At 44.6% G+C, this 17,225-nt stretch overlaps 1 protein-coding gene across 7 annotated transcripts in view; it reads right to left on the bottom strand.

Moving 5' to 3' along the window:
* ITPR1 (inositol 1,4,5-trisphosphate receptor type 1) overlaps window positions 1-17,225 on the bottom strand; it is a 352,733-nt gene that overhangs the window by 318,274 nt on the left and 17,234 nt on the right. For all 7 annotated transcript variants that reach the window (XM_027522186.1, XM_027522187.1, XM_027522189.1 and 4 more), the window contains exons 3-4: window positions 6,427-6,534; window positions 1,896-1,966 (exon numbers count right to left, since the gene is read on the bottom strand). In XM_027522186.1, coding sequence (XP_027377987.1) covers window positions 1,896-1,966; window positions 6,427-6,518 — 163 coding nt within the window. In that variant the 5' untranslated portion in view covers window positions 6,519-6,534. The remainder of the gene's footprint in view (window positions 1-1,895; window positions 1,967-6,426; window positions 6,535-17,225) is intronic.

The following is a 17,225-nucleotide window of genomic DNA, read 5'->3' as shown; positions in this document are numbered from 1 at the left end:
CTATGGGGTCGCACAGAGTCGGACACGACTGAAGCAACTTAGCAGCAGCAGCAAACTTATATTCAGACAGCCACTGGTTAACTCTAAATAGTATGCTAACATCTTCCTCAGCTTCCTTTCCCAGCTCCCAGAGCCCGGGTGCAGAATAGGATAGGAGCTCATGTTGGACCCAAGCAATAGGCTCCACATCCCTTCCACTTGGTCCCAACTGTAAAAGCACTCTGTGGACCAGCTTCCTGCTACATAATAAAGCCACGAGTTTATAGCTCAGGCCCTAATAGCGGTGGTTCATAACCTAGGCTGCATGGGAGACTCAATCAGGGAATTTTCAAAATATCTCAAATACCCTGTTAAATGAGAATCTCTGGAGGTAGAACTCAAAAGTGGGTGTTTTTGAACATCCCCGGGGTGATTTCTCAGCCCAAGTTGAGAATCCCAGCTCCTAGTCCATCCGTCAGCAACTCTATGATTCCAGACAGGCTACTAAACCTCCACCTTCCAGGGCTTCAATCCCCTCCCAGGGAGAGTACACCCTCTCCATCGGCTAGAAATGCTGGCAGACCCTCAGCACAGTATGAGTGTGGCCACACTCAATGTTGGCACGGAGTCCCTCATGCTTGGCTCTTTTAAATGGTAAAACTGCAACGTATTATATAATTCAGAAGGAAGGGCTTAATTCTATGAGTGAGTGACAGGATTATGATCATTGGATCAAATCTTTCTGTTGCATTCAGGATTCTGTTTTGGAAGGTGACATGGAGCAAGAACTGAGAAGAAAAAGGCAACAGAGGTGTATATGCTTATGCCAATTTTTTTTTTTTTTTAAACAGACTCCCACCAGCCTCCTCCCCAGGTGAAAACATGCTCCTGGGAGCCTCACGCCAACTGGATGCAGCGCAACACCGAACACCGAACACCTTCCAAATGGCTTCTCTCCATCTGAACAACCGCCTATTTTATTCTAATTTCTGCAGATTTTATTCAAAAACCTCAATTAGTTTCTAAATCATGTAAGAACAAAAAGAAGTCATAACTCGAAAGATACAATCTGCAAACAGCAAGGTTTAAACTCTCTGGGACAGAGGCCATCAGTCAAATAGTTAACCCGCTGGGTTCTCAGCCCTGGCTGTAAACAAAAATCACTGCCCTAAAATTGCCAGTGCCTAGTCCCCAACCTTGAGAGATTCTTTAACTGGTTTGGAGAGTGGCCCTGGGCAGCCATGTAACTTAATATCTCTCCCAGATAATTCTACTACGCAGCCAGAGCTGCGAAGCACTAACCACAACAGCAGCAAAAAATAACAACAAAATATTTCTCATTTTAAGATACCAATTATATTTTAGACACCTCCTGCAATACACTAATCTACCTTCCAAGGAAGACATCAAACACAAGAGGTCTACAAAGAAAGCCAACAGTGCAAGGCCACCAGCAGGAAGACTGTCCCACCTGTGCCTTTTAACTCAAAAGGTAAGTAATAATAAGAACTCCTCACTGCGAGGTGAAGTATGTAAGGACAGCAAAGCTCCCAATGGAACAGTAAGTTCTGCTGAAACACCACATGTTCCTTGAGACTCAATCCATAAATCCTACTTGTTCGAACACAAGTGTAAGGCTTTAAACTGAATCCGTGCTTACCAGCATGTATTCAAGTGAAAAAAATGAAGGTCCTAATACAAGCCTTCATGATCTTGACACTGAACTTATTTATGCCTTTTAAGAGTTCAGAAAGCCTGAAACTGGCCTCATACATCTTAAAAATATGTAGGCAAATAAACCTATGACTGACTAAAAAAAAAAAAAAAAAACCAACAACTATATCTATACACAGCAACAGGCTTCATGAATTTTCAAATGAGGCAAGGGACCCACCTTGGAATGGTACCCAACTTACCTCTGAATTTCTTGGGTGGATTGTTAAGGTCCCCGGTTTCTGGCTGCACAACACAACGGTCATCAACCAGGCTGCAAAGAGAAGAAAGATAAATGTTGCATCAAACCAAGTCTAAGAAAATAAAACCCTAAGCACTAGGCAAAACTCAAATACTCAGGGCTGTTCCTATGCAAAACAGGCTGCCCTAGTCTCCAGCCAGGGAATGAAACCTCCTTCAAGAGCCTAAGACTCTGCTTCTGCAATGGTACTGTACATTAAGGTACTGTTTTCTGTGGCTCTTTTCACTTAACCACGTCCAGAAGAGACCTGAGCAGTGTGCGTAACAGCGTGTACGTGCTCAGTTGCGTCCAACTCTTTACAACCTCATGGACTGTAGCCCACCAGGCTCCTCCGTCCATGGGATTCTCCAGGCAAGAATACTGGAGTGGGTTGTCATGCCCTCCTCCAGGGAATCTTCCCTGCCCAGAGATCAAACCTGCATCTCCAGCATTGGCAGGTGAGTTCTTTATCACTGAGGCACCTGGAAAGCCCCGATGTGAGCACAGCATGTACTAAAGCTCAGGTCGGGGGCACAACAAAAGGTCCTTGCACCCAACCAATGGTAGCCAAGGGGCCCACTCCATGCCAGGCACTGAGCTAGGCCCTGGGATGTGAACATGGGTGGGAGGCAGGCCCCTGCCCTTCGGGAGCTCAAGGCTGGTTCATGCAGGAGCCAGAAAGACAAACTGACAAGGAGCATATCACCTGCAGGCTGTAAGAGAAGAGGACAAAATACAGCCAGAAACTCACTGTGCCTGAAGCTATCTGAGAAGCTGCCGGTGGAAGAGGCCAACCTGGCAACTACTGGAGACGGAAAAAGAGGCGGAGGATGAAGGGAGCATTTTCAAGGGGAAGGAACCCTACGCACACAAGCATGGGAGTAAGAGAGGACTCTGGAGCTTCAAAAAGACTAGTGAGGAAAGTGCACAAAATTACAGATAAATAACCAGCCTCTAACTATATATAAAGACCCCATGTTTAAAATTCCAACTGACCGATATGACTTGTACAATGCTTTTGTACAACTGATTTGTTTAAAAAAAATTTTTTTTTTTGGTTTGAACAGATGAGGAAAACTGAAGCTCTGAGGAGTTTACATGACTTTCCCAAGTTCCTAGAACTGGTATTGGTAGGACTGGCTCATTTTTCAAGTGGCCACAAAACTTGATCCCAGCTAATACGGTTTTCCAGGGGTTCTTCCATTAATATATGTCTTATCCCAAAGGCTAGTTACCATTAAATAACCAGCCTTAACTCTTACTGCTTCTTTTCCAAAGTCTGCCAACATATCCTAAAATTCTTTCACACATCTTTCAAGATCCTAAATCGGAGCCCCCATCTTCTCATGAAGACCCCAAGTCTTTCCTGCCCCAAGCTCCCTCTGCCTGGCCTCTGTCCCTCCCCACCACCCCCCCAACCTCCCGGGCTAAAACACAAATGATACACTAGGCAACAAGATCCCCGAGGACAGAAAGCGTGCCTGCTTTGTGACCCAGAAGGTTCCACCCTTCACCCAGGGCCAGCACACTTCCTAACAAGGCTGGGTACTCAGTATCTATTTAGTGGATGGATCGAAGTTTCTAGAACAGTCCACCAGCAACTTGCCTCCTTCGGCTCTAAGACATAGGCTCTCTTCATTAACAAGAGGGACCGTGTGGTCACAGCCTCAACATTCATGCACAAATCAAGAGCAGAAAGTGTATACATAAACCCCTGCCCACTGTGAGCCCCTCCAAGTATAAACAAGGAAACGCCACCAGATCTAATATGTGTAGGCAGGAGCTGGGGATAGGGGTGGGGAGTGGGGTGGCATGCCTTGGAATTCAACGTAGGGCTTGGTAAATTAATCAAGTTCTCAGGCAAGGAGGTATGGGTAGGAGAAAGGGTCCCATTCTAGGTTAGAAGAAAATGAACTGCAGATGGCCTTCAGCTACCTGCTAGTAGCATGACACAGACTGTATCACTTCACTCCCCCGGTCTCAGTTTCCTCATCTGTAAAATTGAAGAGTTGGTCTCAAGGATTCCTAAGTAGGGAGATGTTCATGAGACTTTTTGTTTCTTAAATATAGTGATACCAAGTGCCCATCCTCCCCAGGCCTACTAAAGCTGTGTTCCAGGACGGGATCCAAGAATCTTTATTTTTCACAAGTTTCGCACGTGATTGAGAAGCACTTCTCTAGACACTACATGTCACACACTTGGGCCTTCCAAGGCCCTAGGTGAGTTTAAAGTTCAGTGAGTCAATAAAGCCATTTGGAGGTAACTTCCATCTATATAAATGGAACTGGGTTACATAAATAGCGCTGGATGCTGATTCCACAAAAATTGGCAGCCACTCATCGTCATCCACGAGTAGCGCTCCATAAATGTAAAAAATATGAGAAGGAAAAAGAGGTCAAACTTTATTTTCCAAATCCATTTTTACACCGGTTATCCTCAAATATGTGCAGAGAACCAAGGGAATAAAATATTCATCTAAAGGAAAGACTAGAGCCCAAAACTTAACATAAAAAAAAGAGGGGTCATTCTCATGTTAAAGGGGAAGACCTTATTATTAATTTGTTCACAATACTTATGAAAACTCTTATAAAACTCTGTACCTCATAGGAAATCTAAGAGGAGATGCTCTGGAAGAAAAAGAGGTACTAAGATTTTAGGGGCTGACACGGTAGATTCAGCAAGTGGCAGGAAGTGAGCCTAGGTGACTGGAGAGGCAGTGGCACCATTAAAAGAAATTAGGGCCACAGACCAGAGATGGAGCATAAGGGGGGCCTGAGGCTTAACAAGGCACTCAGGTAAGAGTTGTGGGCAGACCATGAGGATGGGGGTGAGCAAATTCAGCCAGAGAGGCGCGGTCAGACAAGCTGGGAAGGGGAAGTTGGCCCCACCAAGGGCAACTGTTAGAAGCACTGGTCTTGAAGTTCTCAGTCTTCGTAGCTGTGAAACCCTGGGCAGGGGACTTCACCTCTCTGATGGTCAGAGATTTTTGCCCCCATAAATAGCAATAATGATAATGCTCACTGTAAAAAGCTGTTTGGGGATTAAAGGGATGGTGGATATACAGTACATAGCACAGAGCTGTAAACACGGACAGGATTCATACAGGTAGTTACCACTGCTACTTATTATTGCAGAAAAATAAGAGGATGCAAGATTCAACTAGAGATGGAAAAAGCAAGGAATCAGCCAAGAAGAAAAAAAGGACAACAGAGAGGTACAAGCAGCAGGACTCTGCCAAAAGCTACAGAAGGTATCTTGGGCAAACTCCGGGAGATGGTGAGGGACACAGAAGCCCGGTGTGCTGCAGTTCATGGGGTCTGCAAGAGTCAGACACGACTTGCTGACTGAACAACAACAGAAAGTATATTGTGAAGGATAGGTCTTTAGTATAAAAAGGTTTAAAAAAGGCTTAAGAAAAAAAAAAAAAAGCCACTTGACTGGTGATCAAGCAGTCATGGATCACTCATTTTTACTGGATGACTTTTGAAAATAAAATCTTTATTCGGAGAGATCCAGCTGAGCTATAGAATTCTTTACCTGAAATAACTTGTTCCTTGAGGATGGAGTAACTGAATGAGAGCCTGGGAATACACTTACTTTACAAAATACCAGAGAATCGGCATACTTTAAATAGGAAGTCTGGTTAAAAAGGATGGTTCTGGCTGCTGTGACAATGAGGTTCTTAGAGAAATTGTTGCCTTCCTCCCCCGCCCCCACATTTGAGATCAGCTCTTGCCAAACACCACAATGCCACCCACCACTCCTTTTCATGCAAAGAGATTACAGACCATGTATAACTCTTACAGAGATAACCACCTTCACTCCCCATTCTGCTTGTGCCTGCCCTTCGGGACTAATTCACCTCTCATTTCCTCTTCCAGACAATAGAAGGAGGAGAAGGCAAAAGATAATCAAATGAATACATTAGGGAATGTATTTATACGGACTTGGGGGGAAAAAAACAACTGAAGAAAGAACAGAACACCAGAAATCTGATTTAAAGAACTTGGTGCCATTTGTAACTTTCAGATGCACACAGTGATCTGAGGCAGAAAACGTTGTGCCTCAAAGAAGAGAGAGAAGCACCTGAGAAGTTCTGGTCTCTACTTGTACAACAAACAAGTCACCATTTAAAAATAAGCGCTTTTACAAAGAGAAAGCACTTCCCTGGGTCTGTAAATACTAATCTGAACATTCATCCCATACACTTAGCACTTTCCCTCTGACGTATGAAAGAAGAGGCTATTACAATAATTCTGAATGAATAGTACTAAGTGATGAGATTTCACTCTTGCAGAACGGATGGGCAAATGGCATTTTTGTGTAAGAGGTTAAACCTGGCTAATATGAGATCTGATATTTGTGATTCCAACCATCGCTGGAAAAATCAAATAAAATGGGAACATTCATGTCCTAGAAAAATCACAATGTTGAAGCTGATGTTCTGATGTCTTAAACAAACCCTGCCACACAAGAAACCAGGTGCTCTTACCCCAAGGTGCTAATAAATCCATTTGTCGATCCTTCGGCGTACAGAGAACAAATGTCTCCGATGTGTAGGAAACTAGACATCTTGTCAGACATGTCTTTCTTGAGAATCCTAGACAAAGTAAAATATGCAACATTATTAGAAGGAAAGAAATGCTCGGGGCGGGACTGGGGGTGGGATAGTCACTGAGAATTGGCTTAGCTCAATTTTCCAAAGCGTTCTGCTTAAAAGTCAAATTTAAATCAGTGTGTGACAGGCAGGCAATTCGCTGAGCCAAGCAGGACATATGCAGCCACATTTTTCCCCATCTATCCTTTCATTTCAGGGTATTCCAACCACAGTAAGGCTTGTTTCTAACAAAACCATGACTGAATCCAATTCTCCAAGTTGAAGACCCTAGATAATAAATAGTGAATATAAAGACTACAGGGAAGTCTGCCAAGAACTCTGCAATGATTAGGAGCTGGAAAGTCTGACTTAGGAAATATTAACATGCTCAATCTGCCTCAGGGAATGTTCAGGCAGAAGGAAACACCTGGTATAAAACTTGGGTCCGGCAGGGCCTGGGGCTGAGGCACCAAAGGAACAGAATTAATATGAGGAAGCCTAGCAATAAATACCACAAAGCTCTAGAGGCCTTTTAAGAATTCAACAACCTATACACTTCACGCAAATGCTATTCCATTGTCTTTCCTTCTCTTCCTTCACCACGAAACCCATGCAGAGGCAGAAAGACTCAGCACCTGGTCCAAACCCTTCCAACACAACTGAAGAGTCAGGCTGCAGTCCCTTAAGAACCCTGGTCAGGAACACACACAGTGTTCATAAAGTCAGTAAATCTCTGCACAGCCCAGTAATCACCACACAAACAACACACACACACACAAATTATCAACAAAAATATTGACATGACTCATAGAAAGAGCTTTCATCAGGGTCATAAACATTGAGGAGTGGGAGTCAATTATAAAAAAAATCTAACCTGAAATTTACAACACAAGCTCAAGGACTTCCCTAGCGGTCCAGTGGTTAAGATTCGGTGCTTCCACGACAGGGAGCAAGGGTTCAATCCCTGGTTGGGGAAGTTCAGAGCCCACATGCCACACAGCATAGTTAAAAAGTAAAAAAAAAATAAAAAACAAGCTCAGTTCTGTACAAAGAGTGTGTGCTGGCATGGACTGCAGTAGCTCCTCATCATTTCCTCAGGCACCTGGTGTACAGACGTTTAGGGTCACCTCAGTCTTTCCCAGACCTCTCCTCCAAACCCAGACCCCCTTAAACATCCTTGCCCATCTCTTTACTCCAGTTTCCCTGCCAGAAAGCATTCACCCCACCACGCCACAAGACTTGGAATGGCATGGAGAAGTATGCTCTCCTGAAATTGCTTTCCGGGTGCCAAGTTTTCTTTTCAGAAGACTTATGCCTCAGTGATCAGCGGGAAACCTCAAGAAGCATTTCTCCTCCCTTAGTAGGAGTGGCAGGGACTGAAAACAAACCATAAAAGAACCTCAGTTCACTGCTTGTGAGAAACAGCGAGGAAAAACTCATCTGTCCTTCCAGCAGCCAAGATGTTGCAAGAGATAAAGAGCACTGCCTTGAACATGAACTTACGTAGAGAGATTGCGCGCAACTGAGAACACAAACTCTCAAAACGAAAGAGCCAGCATCTCTAGACCTTGGGGAGAGATACACAAACAACAAGCAGAGACTCGGCTCGACACATCCCACTCTCTGAAATCAAATCTATCATCCTGTCATTTCTTCTTAACTGTGTATTTCACACCTATAGGCAAACCGATGTTTTAAAACAGCGGTCCTCAACCTTTTTGGCACCAGGGATTGGTTGTGCTGAAGGCAATTTTTCCATGGACCGGGGAGAGGAGGGAATGGTTTGGGGGTGATTCAAGCACATAACATTTATTGGGCACTTTATTTCTACTGCTATTACATCAGTCATCAGGCATTAGATTCCAGAGGTTGGGAACCCCTGTTTTAAAAAACATCCCAAAAAGACACTCAAAACAAAACCACTCATGAGCATTGGTATTTTCCTTCTGTGCTTATATTTAAAAGTCTTATAAAGGGTAAGGAAGTCAGTGTACTTCTGGGACTGATTACTGGGAAACAAGTTCTATTTGAATTTTGAGTCAGACCGAATCTGTGTCTTCACACTAGAAACTTCCAGAAGGACCCAGGGACAGTGATGAACCCAGGCGAGCAGATACAGGCTAGGGAGGAGGGCAAGGGACTTGTCTACTGTGACTGAGTCTCTCCCAGCCCTCTTGGCCCCAGTGGAGACCAGGCCGGGAAACAGCAGCATGCCCATGAGTCTCTGAACTTTGATCACAACCTGGTCACCTTACTAGAAGCTTTAGGTCCTGAATGGGAAGCACTGGACACTATTCAGTGTCCTGGAATGACAAAGCATGACATACTCAGTATTGCTTGCATTGATAATCGCAACAGAAGTCTGGGCGCCAGGCCCATGCAGCAAGGTTCTCCATTGCCACCATTTCTAATAATAATGGCTAGCATTTGGCAAGCATTATCACACCCACCACTGGGCCGAGACCTTTACAAATCTTCTCAAATACTCAGGACCACAGCATGAGGCAGGAACTACCATTATTACCATTTTGCTCTTGGGAAACTGAGCTGCCAAAAGGCTAAGATGTCCAAGACATATATGATTAACAAGCAGGAAGGCCAGAGTTATAACTCTGGTCCACATGACTGGTAAACAGAGCTGTTCATCAATGGCGATGCCTGGAACATGGATTAATATGTTAACCATTCTTATTCTTGGTGACAATATTAAGAACTGATTTTCTTTTATGTGCACAATTCCATTTGCTAATTTTTCTTTGGTATTTTCTAATTTTTCTGTCGCTGCCACATAATACTTTGATAAGTTAGGGGGGGAAATTAAGTTTCTTCTTCCTAATCAATATTCTTACTAAGTAGATAGTTGAACAAATAAACTTCAGGCATACTTTATATTTCCTCCTGAAAACATGGGTTAATGCATCCACCAAAGTTAATGGTCCTCAACTGAGCAATCTGCCAGGCATCCTAGTTAAAAAAGAGGGGGGCGAGGGCAGGGATAGATTCTTCCCCAGGGTCCCAAACAATGGGTACCCTCACAAAGGACCAGGCAGACCCTCTCTGGTCTGGTGGGAAACCTTTGGAAGCTTCCCCTCACCTACCATTAGCCAAGTGGAGGAAGAGGAAAAGGATGAGGAGGGAGTAAAGGGGCGGAGGGCAGGGCACAACCATCAGTGAAGTCCTGGAAGTAAACACCAGGATAGTCAACAGAACAGGCCTCTGGGGTCTGGAGGGGAGGAGGTAGAAAGTCATCCTGGGAGCCATCTCTGGAAGACTTCCTGTTGTTCAGAAGCAGGATGGGAGAGCCTGCCCATGGATCTGATCCTGGACCATTTGTGCCTTTGAACTCCTCATCATTGTACCCAGGGCTCCTGTGTCACTCACACAGTGGCTGGGGATCACCTCACGGAAGAACAGCTGGTGCCACCCTGCCAGTGAGCTGCAGGACCCTGGTACATCTGACACCTAGGGCTCGCTGCTAAGAAACTTTGAGTTGGTCAGCAGGTATCTATGAGAACAAGCCAGCTCCAGAGCTCCAACCATCTCTCTGTCCACTAGCTGTTATTTCTGGCTGATTTTAGGGCTTCAAATGTCTTTCAAAATCGTGAATCACTACATGGTACAACTGAAGCTTATGTAATACTGCAAATTAACTACATTTCAATTTTTAAAAATAAAAAAAATTCTTTATATTAAACTTTCCTTGTCCAGTCTAAGAAAATAACTTCTGGGTACGCAGTGTACAACGTGACAAGCGTAGGTCATAGTATTGTATTGTATATTTGAAAGTTATCAAGAGTAGGTCTTAAACGTTTCCTTCACAAGGAAAAAAAAATTTATAACTGTGTGGTGACAGACGTTAATTGAATTTACTATGGCGATCATTTTGTAATAGATACATACATCAAATCATTATGCTGTACACCTTAAACTTATACATGTTGCATGTCAAATATCTCAATAAAACTGGAAAAAATTAATAAATTAAAAAAAATCAAATTCAGTAAAGGAAAGGATCTCCTGCATAAGAAGTCAGCTGGGTATCACACAAATGGACTCTTTTGTGTCCTATGACAACATATTTTTACTTTAAGGAAGGTAATTATCCTGCCAAATTCACCCCTTGAGAAAAAGCTGAACAATGTAGAATTATACTGAAACTCCCAACCACAGAGCATTCTGAACTTTCCAAATATACAAAATCATAGAATAAAGGTCGGAAGCAACCCTGTAAACCCTGTAATTCCACGTCTCGCCCAATAATAGAACTACCCCCACCCCTACCCCCACCATGTCGCTTAAGGGATGGTCTTGTCTTCCGTGTGGACCGGCGATGAGGTCTATTCTAGGTTCAAAGAGCCTGGCTGGCAAACACTCCTGTCCCCACCCCTCCCCACAACGACAAGCGCCTCCCAGAATCTCTGCTACTGATCTGTCCTCTGATGCTCCAAGACCTCTGAACGCATGCACACTCTCGCATTTCTCCTTGAGACTTGACTTGTCAGCATCCATCCTGTCAGGGTTCCAACCTGGCTCTGTCAGCTCTTCTCTGTAGGGCTTCGGGCCAGATCCACACCTTCCCTAAGCCTTACTTTTCCCATCTGTAAAAGGGGGACAAATAGAGTGCTTCCCTCAGCAGGTGGTCATAAAGCTCCATGAGATCATCTTTATAAAGCACCTGCTGATGTACTGAGTTGGCCAGAAAGTTCATGCGGCTTTTCCCATGAGTGCTTATGGAAACACCCAAGTGAATTTTTTGGCAAACCTGATACCTGGCAGGAAGTTAAATCATGCCATCTATGAAAATGATCAGTATTTCTATACCACCTCCACCTCCCACCACTGCTTTGATCAGTTAATACTCCTGAAATAGGCTTCTCACAGACAGGCTTGACCTGGGTGGAGAAAGGTAGATCACTCTGGCCTCTGTGTCGTCCACAGGCAGATGGAGCTGGGGCAGGTTTGCTGAGCCTCACATCACCCACTCCCCGAAACTGCTCCCTGAGCAGAGTGGAAAGAAACGGGATGCTGGATTCTATTTGTTAAGAAAGGTGGGGATAAAAATGCACCAATTCAGAGCTCCCCTTGGAGAAAAGAAACCCGGGGTGAAATGGTCCTCTGATTCTGAGGCCACACAGCCTGTGTTGCTCTCGGCCTTTCCTACACCTTCTCGGTCCTCTTGTCCACTCTGCTGCCTCCAGCGGCTTCTATACCACGAAGAGCCACAAGTCTGTATCTCCTGGCCAAGAGCTACCGGGGTTCAGCTCACAATGGACCACAGCATCTCAATGGACCAAATCTGCGCAATCTGCTTCTCCTCCTCCACACTCACATCATCGACCTCCACAAGTCTGGGGGCACCTCCCGTCCTCTCTCACCTTATCCCTGTCACAGGACTTCTGCCCGTGCTGGTCCCTCAGATCCAGAATACACTCATTCCTATTCCATCTCTTGCCCTAATACAAGCCCAGATCTGTCTGGGATCTGTTTGGCATACTACTGCATTCCTATCACCAGTGCGGACCACGTGGTAGGTGCTTAGTAAATATGTCAAACATTATGAATGATGACATTTAAATGAACATCAAATCTTGATTTTAAGCTTGAATATATTTCTTAAAGCCTCTATTTTTTTTAACTCCTCTGCCCAATCCACAAATCTCAGGCAAAATCATTTTTCAACTGGGCTTCATTCTGGTCCTTGATTTTTTTTGTTGTTTCATTTTAAAAAAATTTTTATTAGAGTATAGTTGCTGTAAAGCAACGTTGTGTTAGTTTCTACTTCATAGCAAAATGAATCAGTTATATGTATACATACACCCCCTCCCGTCGGGACTTCCTTCCCACTCTGGCCACCACAGTACCTTAAGTAGACTTCCCAGTGCTACCATTGGGAATACATCCTCACTAGTTATCCACTTTATATATAGTGTCAAAAACATATATACATCAATCCCAATCTCTCAGTTCCTCCCATCTCACCTTTTCCCCCTTGGTAGCCATAGATTTGTTCCCCATGTCTCTGTCTCTACTTCTGCTTTGCAAATAAGATCATCCATCCTATTCATCTCTCTCACCTCCATTATTCTACATGTACAGCCAGCATGACCTTTTAGAAGCCTAAGGCAGACCATGTATTCCTCTGCTTAAAACCTTCCCAAGCCTCTTCAGGGCTCTCCATAATCCGGTCCCTGTCTATCTCTTCCTTATCTCTCTGGACTCTCCCCACTGCTTTTACCCTCAAGCACTGATGCATTTTTCCTGATTCCCCCAACATACTGTGTACACTTTCTGTCCCCCAGGTGTTGGCATCCGCTGCTCCAGCTGCCTGACACTCCTTATGTCCCCCACCTGGGGCTAACTCCCAGTCACCTTTACGGTCCCAGTTTGATGTCACTGCCTCCTGGAAGCCCTCTCTGACACCCCAAACCTGAGTTCTACGTTGGCAACACATTTCTCTATCAGTTCAGTTCAGTTCAGTCGCTCAGCCGTGTCTGACTCTTTGCGACCCCATGAATCACAGCACGCCAGGCCTCCCTGTCCATCACCAACTCCCGGAGTTCACTCAGACTCACATCCATCGAGTCAGTGATGCCATCCAGCCATTTCATCCTCTCTCGTCCCCTTCTCCTCCTGCCCCCAATCCCTCCCAGCATCAGAGTCTTTTCCAATGAGTCAACTCTTCGCATGAGGTGGCCAAAGTACTGGAGTTTCAGCTTTAGCATCATTCCTTCCAAAGAACACCCAGGACTGATCTCCTTTAGGATGGACTGGTTGGATCTCCTTGCAGTCCAAGGGACTCTCAAGAGTCTTCTCCAACACCACAGTTCAAAAGCATCAATTCTTCGGCACTCAGCTTTCTTCACAGTCCAACTCTCACATCCATACATATAGCACCCCAATTACACTATCTGGGCCCACTCCCACTGTCCGAAAATCCCATATTCACTTGTTTGCTAGTTTACCTGTCTTCACCACTAGACCATGCGTCCAGGAGGGCAAGGCTTCTCTGGTGGCTCAGTTGGCAAAAAATCTGCCTGCAATGCAGGAGAACTGGGTTTGATCCCTGGGTTGGGAAGATCCCCTGGAGGAGGGCATGGCAACCCACTTCAGTATTCTCGCCTGGAGAAGGCCCATGGACAGAGCCTGGTGGGCTACAGTCCATGGGGTCACAAGTCAGACACGACTGAGTAACTCAGCACAGCACACAGCACAGCCACGAGGGCCAGGACAGCAGAATGATTCATTCCCACTGCTTCCCAGCCCCTAGCACATTGCCTGGAACATGTAAGCAGTCAAATTTGGGTTCAATGTACTAGAGCGTCAACTTATCTGCTGCTTAAAAGAAATTACACTGTTTCTTAGGGGATTGTTTTTCTAAAACTAATTAAAGCCAAGTTTATGTTGTTGGATCAAAAACAGAGAAGAAAGGCCTCTTGGCCCTTTTCAACAGATTTTTGAGACACTGGGAGCCAGAAACAAAACGTCTAACATCTATCCCTGGAAAGAAGTACCTGTCTCCCACTGACCATCCCTTGGCATGTTCAAAAAGGCCAGAAACATCAACCTAGAACACCTGCATTCAAATTCCATCTTCATCAGTTACCTGCTGTGTGTACTTAAGCAACTTACATAACTTCTGAATTTCAACTCCCTTGTGCATATTTTAAAAAATAAAGTGTGTGTGTGGATGGTGGGGGGAGGGTACCATTCCTATCGCTCATCAGGACCTTGCCTCCCATCAGGGTCATCATGAGGGACAAACCAAAAACCCCACACAAAGTGCTCCGCCTAATACCTGGCCCTTACTAAGGGCTCACTTTTTAATTTTCAAGTGAGACTAAAATGAGAACCTTCACTTCACTTCCTTCGAAGTCTTCCCTCCCTACTGCCTGTAACTTGCGCTTCTCTCCTACTTGATAGACCCTTCTCACTCTGTCAGCACTGCTGGAAACATACCCGAATAAACACAGGTCCCAGAAATGTTTCAGTCCTCTGCAGGCCCATCAGGTGGCTGACACTCAGGTCATCCAAGGTCCTGTTTCTCGGCCCCCAGATTCAGCCAGACCTCAACTCCGCTTCCCCTTCTTCTAACATCAAACTAGGCCCCTGCTGGAAGAGGGGTGGGGGTGGAAATCTCTTCAAAGGAATGATAATTCAATATTTAGAACTTTCTTCCACTTTGGTATTGAGACAGGCTAAAGCACAGCCTCATCCAAAAAGAAGTATGTTCATTTCATTTTAAGCAGTTCAAGATAGATTTGGATTTCTCTTTTTTTCTTTCTTTTGCTAAAAGCTTTGTGGTTGAAACTCACTTATTGTCATTTCTTCCATCTATTTCTACTGTATACACTTAACTAATGTCTTATATTCATTTCTCTAAAAAAAAATAGTAATCTCAACTTTCGCCTACTCACCACTCAAGACTTTAAAACTTAGCAACTTCTGAAATGAGACCAAATTAGAACACTTTCATTAACCAAGAAGTGAACTAAGGTTATCACTTAAATCTCAAGGGTGGATGGACAAAGGAGGAAATCAGAATCGTGACCTCACAGCAGTGAACAGACCCCAAAGCCACAGACTCCCACATTTTTACTGACCGCAGAAGCAAGCCTTTTTATTTCATTAAGATGAAGCCACCTGATCTTTGGGATTGAACAGCCTTTCAGTCATCAGGGGACAAAAAGAAACCCACTGACACTGCCCTTAAGTTCAGCCTTTCCAAGACAGGAGGGGTAAGTTAGGAGTTTGGGATTAACATATGCACACGACTATATATAAAACAGATAATCAACAAGGACCTACTATATAGCACAGGGAATTCTACTCAATACTCTGCGATAGCCTACATGGGAAAAGAATCTTTAAAAAAAAAAATGCGGATATATAAGTGATTCACTTTGCTATACACCTGAACTAACACAATACTGTAAATCAATTATCCATGAAGTTGCTCAGTCATGTCCAACTCTTTGCAACCCCATGGACTGTAGTCCACCAGGCTCCCCCATCCGTGGGATTTTCTAGGCAAGAATACTGGAGTGGGTTGCCATTTCCTTCTCCAGGGGATCTTCCCGACCCGGAGATCAAACCCGAGTCTCCTGCATTGTGGGCAGACGCTTTACCGTCTGAAGTAAAACTATACTCAATTATAATTTTAAAATAAATTAAAGTTTGGCCCTTCCAAGCTCCGGTGTCAGGTAGAAAACCCCCTCATATTGCCTGCCCTCTCCTTTCTATCACTCACTCCCTGATGACCAGCTGTCCCAAGTGCTGTACTGCCCACTTACCTTAAATGTGACAATCTTGTACACATCACCCAAGACACAGGCAAACTACTCCCCAGAGGCCTGCATTTGCACTCACCTAGGGCTTCCCTAGTGGCTCATGGTAATGAATCTGACTGCAATGCGGGAGACCTAGGTTCAATCCCTGGGTTGCGAGATCCCCTGGAGAAGGGAAAGGCTACCCACTCCAGTATTCCGGCCTGGAGAATTCCATGGACAGTATAGTCCATGGGGTCGCAAAGAGTCGGACACAACTGAGCGACTTTCACTTCATTTCCCTTCTTAAACACTGAAATTGGCTAGCATGGAGTATCTCATGTACTTCTAACAGCTTCACCCTGACACTTTTAAAACCATTTGTGAGGGAACCCATGGGCAATAAAACTTAAAGACAATCTAACTTCTATCCTACAAAACAACTTCCTCTGAATCCAGAAGCTTCAACCACCACCAAGTAAGGGGTTGTAGAGTAACAGCCATTAAGGAAGTTGCATTTGAAGCGACTGTTTTCAGACATGGAGAGGAACCCACACTTTCTCATTGTTTAATGACCCTTCCCACTACAAAACTTCTGGACTGGTTGGTGTAATCTTGCTCACCTAAAAATAATGAACACAAGCACCACTGCCTTCCAAGTTCGCAATGTTCCTTTGCAGTGCAGGAGGAGCTTTAGCTGGGAAGCAACTTCAGTTTTGCAAGAACAGCTTAAATGCATTCCCGTGCATTTATGTCTGAATAGAAAGCTCTGATACAACACCCAGACTTAGGGACACTCAATTGCATCCTGCCACTTAAGCCTTCAGCTTCCCCTCTCAAATGTTCCATGCCACCACCCAACCTTCTGAAAAGCCTACCTATTCTATAAGTGGTTACCTATCCTACCAGTGGCTTTTACTGGTGCCCCAGGGACTCCTAAGAGCTCCCCAAGACCCTTTCAGAGGATCTTCAAAGTCAAAACTATTTTCGTAAGATCACCAAGGTGTCACTGCCTTTTCTCATGCACAGTAGAATTCTCCAGAAGCTGCAAGACATGTGATGTCACAACAGATCGGAGGCAGGGGCAGGTCTGAGTCCAGTTACCTTCCATTAAGCTAGATCTAAAAGCAATTTGGGCTTCCCTGGTAGCTCAGTGGTAAAGAATCTGCCTGCCAACGCAGGAAACCCAGGTTTGATCCCTGGGTCTGGAAGATCCCCTAGAGGAAGGTCTGGCAACCTACTCCAGTTTTCTTGCCTGGGAAATCCCATGGACAGAGGAGCCTGGCGGGCTATACAGTCCATAGGATCACAAAACAATTGGACATGACTTAGTGACTAAACAACAACAACAAAAGCATTTTACAGAGAAATGTAAAATAATGACACTCTTCTCGCTGAATTTTTGTTTTGGAAAATATAATTACTGCCCAT

The sequence above is a fragment of the Bos indicus x Bos taurus genome, chromosome 22, assembly GCF_003369695.1.
Source record: "Bos indicus x Bos taurus breed Angus x Brahman F1 hybrid chromosome 22, Bos_hybrid_MaternalHap_v2.0, whole genome shotgun sequence".
NCBI lineage: Eukaryota > Metazoa > Chordata > Mammalia > Artiodactyla > Bovidae > Bos > Bos indicus x Bos taurus.
This window is presented reverse-complemented; position numbering and strand designations above follow the sequence as displayed.